Source organism: Lampris incognitus, chromosome 10, assembly GCF_029633865.1.
Source record: "Lampris incognitus isolate fLamInc1 chromosome 10, fLamInc1.hap2, whole genome shotgun sequence".
Classification (NCBI taxonomy): Eukaryota; Metazoa; Chordata; class Actinopteri; order Lampriformes; family Lampridae; genus Lampris; species Lampris incognitus.
In genome coordinates, this window is record NC_079220.1 from 1,886,666 (window position 1) to 1,894,476 (window position 7,811).

General features: G+C 43.0%; 1 protein-coding gene across 1 annotated transcript in view; it reads left to right on the forward strand.

The window, feature by feature from the left end:
• LOC130120043 (transmembrane ascorbate-dependent reductase CYB561) overlaps positions 1 to 7,423 on the forward strand; it is a 22,009-nt gene extending 14,586 nt beyond the window's left edge. Inside the window, exons 4-6 of the mRNA XM_056288657.1 lie at positions 5,248 to 5,351; positions 5,512 to 5,669; positions 6,354 to 7,423. Of these exons, the coding sequence (XP_056144632.1) occupies positions 5,248 to 5,351; positions 5,512 to 5,669; positions 6,354 to 6,546 (455 nt within the window). The 3' untranslated portion in view covers positions 6,547 to 7,423. The remainder of the gene's footprint in view (positions 1 to 5,247; positions 5,352 to 5,511; positions 5,670 to 6,353) is intronic.
• Positions 7,424 to 7,811: the final 388 nt, after the last annotated feature.

Genomic DNA, 7,811 nt, shown 5'->3' on the forward strand with positions numbered 1-7,811 from the left:
GGTGATCCATCTTCACATGAGAACACGTGATTCCTCTTCACATGAGAACATGTGATTCCTCTTCACACAGAACGTGATTCCGCTTCACATGAGAACACGTGATTCCTCTTCACATAGAACGTGTGATCCATCTTCACATGAGAAAAAGTGATCCATCTTCACATGAGAACACGTGATTCCTCTTCACATAGAACATGTGATTCCTCTTCAAATGATAACATGTGATTCATCTTGACACGAGTACATGTGATTCCTCTTCACATAACATGTGATTCCTCTTGACATGAGAACATGTGAATCCTCTTCACATGACAACATGTGATTCCTCTTCACATGTGAACATGCAATTCCTCTTCCCACGAGAACATGTCATCCATCTTCACATGAGAACATGTGATTCCTCTTCACACAAGAACATGTAATTCCTCTTCACATGAGAACATGTGATACCTCTTCACTTAAGAACATAAGTGCTCGTCACATAAGAACATGTGATTCCTTTTCACATAAGGACATATGATTCCTCTTACCATAAGAACATGTGATTCCTCTTCACATGAGAACATGTGATTCATCTTGACATGAGAACATGTGATTCCTCTTCACATGAGACATATGATTCATCTTCACATGAGAAGATGTGATTCCTCTTCACATGAGAACATGTGATTCATCTTCACATGAGAACTTGATTCCTCTTCACGTGTGAACAAGTGATTCCTCTTCACATAGAACATGTGATTCATCTTCACATGAGAACATGTGATTCCTCTTCACATGAGAACATGTGATTCCTCTTCACATTAGAACACGTGATTCCTCTTCAAATGAGAACATGTGATTCCTCTTGACACGAATACATGTGATTCCTCTTCACATGTGAACATGTGATTCCTCTTCATATGAGAACATGTGATTCCTCTTCACATGAGAACATGTGATTTCTCTTCATATGAGAACACGTGATTCCTCTTCACATGAGAACATGTGATTCCTCTTCATATGAGAACACGTAATTCCTCTTCACACAGAACATGTGATTCCTCTTCACATGAGAACATGTGATTCCTCTTCACACAGAACATGTGATCCATCTTCACATGAGAAGGTGATCCATCTTCACATGAGAACACGTGATTCCTCTTCACATGAGAACATGTGATTCCTCTTCACACAGAACGTGATTCCGCTTCACATGAGAACACGTGATTCCTCTTCACATAGAACATGTGATCCATCTTCACATGAGAAAAAGTGATCCATCTTCACATGAGAACACGTGATTCCTCTTCACATAGAACATGTGATTCCTCTTCAAATGATAACATGTGATTCATCTTGACACGAGTACATGTGATTCCTCTTCACATAACATGTGATTCCTCTTGACATGAGAACATGTGAATCCTCTTCACATGACAACATGTGATTCCTCTTCACATGTGAACATGCAATTCCTCTTCCCACGAGAACATGTCATCCATCTTCACATGAGAACATGTGATTCCTCTTCACACAAGAACATGTAATTCCTCTTCACATGAGAACATGTGATACCTCTTCACTTAAGAACATAAGTGCTCGTCACATAAGAACATGTGATTCCTTTTCACATAAGGACATATGATTCCTCTTACCATAAGAACATGTGATTCCTCTTCACATGAGAACATGTGATTCATCTTGACATGAGAACATGTGATTCCTCTTCACATGAGACATATGATTCATCTTCACATGAGAAGATGTGATTCCTCTTCACATGAGAACATGTGATTCATCTTCACATGAGAACTTGATTCCTCTTCACGTGTGAACAAGTGATTCCTCTTCACATAGAACATGTGATTCATCTTCACATGAGAACATGTGATTCCTCTTCACATGAGAACATGTGATTCCTCTTCACATAGAACATGTGATCCATCTTCACATGAGAAAAAGTTATCCATCTTCACATGAGAACGTGATCCATCTTCACACGAGAACGTGATCCATCTTCACACGAGAAAACGTGATTCCTCTTCACATTAGAACACGTGATTCCTCTTCAAATGAGAACATGTGATTCCTCTTGACACGAATACATGTGATTCCTCTTCACATGTGAACATGTGATTCCTCTTGACATGAGAACATGTGATTCATCTTCATATGAGAACATGTGATTCCTCTTCACATGAGAACATGTGATTTCTCTTCATATGAGAACACGTGATTCCTCTTCACATGAGAACATGTGATTCCTCTTCATATGAGAACACGTGATTCCTCTTCACATGAGAACATGTGATTCCTCTTCATATGAGAACACGTGATTCCTCTTCACACAGAACATGTGATCCATCTTCACATGAGAACATGTGATTCCTCTTCACACAGAACATGTGATCCATCTTCACATGAGAGGTGATCCATCTTCACATGAGAACACGTGATTCCTCTTCACATGAGAACATGTGATTCCTCTTCACACAGAACGTGATTCCGCTTCACATGAGAACACGTGATTCCTCTTCACATAGAACATGTGATCCATCTTCACATGAGAAAAAGTGATCCATCTTCACATGAGAACACGTGATTCCTCTTCACATAGAACATGTGATTCCTCTTCAAATGATAACATGTGATTCCTCTTCACACGAGTACATGTGATTCCTCTTCACATAACATGTGATTCCTCTTGACATGAGAACATGTGAATCCTCTTCACATGACAACATGTGATTCCTCTTCACATGTGAACATGCAATTCCTCTTCCCATGAGAACATGTCATCCATCTTCACATGAGAACATGTGATTCCTCTTCACATAAGAACATGTAATTCCTCTTCACATTAGAACATGTGATACCTCTTCACTTAAGAACATAAGTGCTCGTCACATAAGAACATGTGATTCCTTTTCACATAAGGACATATGATTCCTCTTACCATAAGAACATGTGATTCCTCTTCACATGAGAACATGTGATTCATCTTGACATGAGAACATGTGATTCATCTTCACATGAGAACTTGATTCCTCTTCACATGAGACATATGATTCATCTTCACATGAGAAGATGTGATTCCTCTTCACATGAGAACATGTGATTCATCTTCACATGAGAACTTGATTCCTCTTCACGTGTGAACAAGTGATTCCCCTTCACATGAGAACATGGTTGAGGGGTTATCTTTACTGTAGCTGAAAGACTCATGTGTCTTTATCTCCTTGTGTTAAATTCCTCTACAGGTACCCAGAAAAAACCTTTGGGCAGAGAATAGCTGACTGACTCTATAGTCACATCTCATTTTATTTTACAAACGAATCTGTGGTTTAAAATGTCTACAGGGAAAGCTAACCTAAAATCTGGTTTAAATTTGTCTACCGTTTGTTGTTCCACCAAGAGAAACCTAATCGTTGATTTGGAATGAGACAACACAAAGTAAATATTTAGTCTGCTAAGCAGCATAAAGATTCAAATAATATTTAAATGTTCATTTGGGCTGTATATTTAAAGGTGTGATGTGTAGTTTCTCCTAAGTGCTGACATCTGCTGTTCAGAGATGTGAATAACAACCTGCGTGGTGCTCTGCTGACGGGCCGTCAGACACATGCACCCTCTCTCTTCAGTGTTTTAGTGTAGACATGTGGGCCGCAGGTGCCTAGCGGGCCATGAGAAACTCTAGCCAACAGAGGAGGCATGTGGTAGTCTGCAGCCATCCCCGGATCAGCAGAGGGGGTGGAGCAGCGACCGGGACGGCTCGGAAAATAGGGTAATTGGCTAAGTACAATTGGGGAGAAAAAGGGGGGGGGGAGGGATGGAGAAGGAATGAGGTTTCAGTTGTTCAATATTAATTTTACTGGTAAAACAAAAATCAAAACTGTATTTAACCTCGAAAACACCACTAAGGTCTCCACTATATGGTGGGGTGAGAACGTTGCACTCTAAAAGGAAAAAGGGTTCTCGTGGGATTAACTCTTCTTCCTGTGATCAGCGATGACGATAACCTGGGAAGGTCGTTAATTCCCACATCCTGTTTTAGATCTGACAATCCAGTTAAGCACAAATTCTCCCGGGAGGGTTTACGATCTGACTAACGTCAACTTGGTATTTTTTATACGATAAAGCAAACGTCACTATGCAGACACTCTTGACAAATGACAGGCTTCTCATCCCCGCTGATTTCTGATATGAGAGAGAGAGAGAGAGAGAGAGAGAGCGAGAGAGAGAGAGACAGACAGAGACACACACAGACACAGGGAGAGAGAGACAGAGAGACAGAGAGAGAGAGAGAGAGAGAGACACACACACACACAGACACAGGGAGAGAGAGAGAGAGACAGAGACAGAGACACACACAGACACAGGGAGAGAGAGAGACAGAGATAGAGAGAGAGAGAGACACACACACACAGACACAGGGAGAGAGAGAGAGAGAGACAGAGAGAGAGAGAGACACACACAGACACAGGGAGAGAGAGAGAGAGAGAGAGAGAGAGAGAGAGAGAGAGAGAGAGAGAGAGAGAGAGAGAGAGAGAGAGAGAGACACACAGACACAGGGAGAGAGAGAGAGAGAGACAGAGACACACACAGACACAGGGAGAGAGAGACAGAGAGACAGAGAGAGAGAGAGAGAGACACAGACACAGACACAGACACAGACACAGGGAGAGAGACAGAGAGACAGAGAGAGAGAGAGACAGAGACACACACAGACACAGAGAGAGAGAGAGAGACAGAGAGAGAGAGAGACAGAGAGAGAGAGAGACAGAGAGAGACAGAGACAGAGAGAGAGAGAGACAGAGAGAGAGAGAGACAGAGAGAGAGAGAGACAGAGAGAGACAGAGACAGAGAGAGAGAGAGACAGAGACAGAGACACACACAGACACAGGGAGAGAGAGAGAGAGACAGAGAGAGAGAGAGACAGAGAGAGACAGAGACAGAGACACACACAGACACAGGGAGAGAGAGAGAGAGAGAGAGAGAGAATCCTCGCTGCCCTTAATTTGCTTTAATCAGTACCACTCAGTAACACCTACTAGTCACATGATATGTTCTAGTCAGATTTACAGGTTATTATACTGATTATATTTACTAGTCATACTATGCTCCAAGAAAGCAGAATTATTTAATTATTTTATTTACTTCCTTTAATTCTGCAGACTACAGATGCTTCACAATATGTTTTACTCAACAATTGTGCGTGTGTGTGTGTGTGTCTGTGTGTGTGTGTGTGTGTGTCTGTGTGTGTAGGTATAGTAGCAGTATTTGAGTACCACAAGACATTTAAGATCCCAGACATGTACTCGCTGCACAGCTGGTGTGGCATGGCTACCCTCATCTTCTTCTGTGTACAGGTACACACACATCTACACACACGTGTACACACACACACACACACACACACACACACACACACACACACACACACACACACACACACACACATTAGAGCTGCTGTCCAACAAAACAAAATTACTAACCCCACATCTCTTTCTCTCTCTGGTTCTCTGTCAGTGGGTGATGGGGCTGTTGTTCTTTCTGTTACCGGGGATGTTGTCATGGTTACGGGCCTGGTACCTGCCCCTGCACGTGTTTTTCGGGTTGGTTCTGTTGGTCATGGCTGTTGGTACGGCTCTGCTGGGAATCACCGAGAAACTCCTCTTCACTATTATGTAAGAATGAGAGAGAGCGAGAGACAGACAGACAGAGAGACAGAGACAGACAGACAGACAGACAGACAGACAGACAGACAGAGAGACAGACAGAGAGACAGACATGAGAGAGACAGACACGAGAGAGACAGAGACAGACACGAGAGAGACAGACAGACAGAGAGACAGAGACAGACACGAGAGAGACAGACAGACACGAGAGAGACAGACAGAGAGAGACAGACAGACAGAGAGACAGAGACAGACAGACAGAGAGACAGAGACAGACACGAGAGAGACAGACAGACAAAGAGACAGAGAGAGAGAGAGACAGACAGACAGAGAGAGACAGACAGAGAGACAGAGACAGACAGACAGACAGAGAGACAGACAGAGAGAGAGACAGACAGACAGAGAGAGAGACAGAGACAGAGAGACAGACAGACAGACAGAGAGAGAGACAGACAGACAGACAGAGAGACAGACAGAGAGACAGAGACAGACAGACAGACAGACAGACAGACAGAGAGAGAGACAGACAGACAGAGAGAGAGACAGAGACAGAGAGAGAGGAAAGATGAATATTTACTTTTGTAAACAATCAATAGATGGAGCCATGGATAGAGAGAAGACAGAAAGAAAGGTAGAGACATGGATGGACAGGTAGTCTTTCTGTCCTAGTTTTAACTCTCCTCCTTCCCTCAGGCCGACCTATTCCAAGTTTGACCCGGAGGGGGTACTAGCCAACATGCTGGGGGTTCTGCTGCTGTGTTTCGGGGTGCTGGTGGGTTACGTGGTTACCAGAGATGAGTACAGACGTCCGCCCAACCCAGAGGAGGAGGCGCTGTCTGTCCACTTTAAGACCCTGACCGAGGGGGGGTCGCCAACCTCACCTTGACCCTCACATGACCTCTGTCCATCCTTTTACCAGCAGTGTCCAGCTAACTGGCTTACCACGCCACCGGTCTCTGTTCTTACCTGTTAGCATTACAGCAGGCTACAGCTAACCAGCTATCCTTGCTGCAAGTCTTCTTTTTTTTATAACCGTTAGCATTGCAAAGGCATCAGTTCTTGTCAGCAGACAGTAAAACTTTGCAAGGCAAACTAGAACACCAAGTAGATGTGTTGATATGGCCACTGAAGGCACTAGTATAGTGCCAAGTTTAGATGAAAAGCTGAGATCTGTAGTTCTCATTATGCTAACTTTAAAATTGGCGTCAGTTAACAAAGCACTGGTCACATGGCTTCAACCAGTCCTCTAGTAACCTGGGTGACTAAGCCTCAGCGGCTGCGATGACAATGACCTTGATGACTGTCTGAAAGGTTGTCCTGGGGTCAGGTTTCACTCCCTGCTGATGAAAACAGATACAGAACGTCTCACCTGTTGCACACCTGAGCTGGTTTAGACTAGGACTGCTGGACGGGATTGGGTGACAGAGTGAGGAATCACAGCCACACAAAGCAGCACATCCAATCACAAAGTATGATTTCGGCTTGATAGTTATTACTTATGGAATTATTTTGCATTATGTCGCATTCTAGTAAGTTGTGCTTCATCGCTGTCTGTTTTAGCTGCATCGTAATGTTTTGCACTCAATCAGGATTTCAAGCTAAAGGTTGAACAAGCTTCCAATGAGAAGACTTTAGTGTCATGCTACTATTCAATTACATCCCATGAAACTGTCTCCATCCATCCATCCATTATCCACCCGCTGATCCTGCACTCAGGGTTGCGGGGATGCTGGAGCCTACCACAATCACATCAGTTCTTTCTAAAACAGAATTCATATTGTTCATACCACTATTGCTTGAAAATCACTGATTTTTGAGCAATCAGATTTTTCATGACCGTGTCGTTAAGATGCCATCTAGATGTTAACCCATTTTAATTTAACGTGGAAACGTCATACTTAAATACAAGTCTTTATGCATGCTAAATAATCCAGATGAACTAACTGAACTTTCTTTGACTCAAATACAAGCAAGAAAAATACTTAAACTGAGGTTAGACTTGAGTTTTAACCTCTGAACATGTTGTCATCATCACTCAAGACTCAATTTCAGAGTGGCTCTTCGCCATCGACAACAGACAATCTGAAGCCAAAGTAATGTGTGCCTTTACTTGGGAGTTGTCGTGCCTTTGTTTTTAACTGAAATGGAACT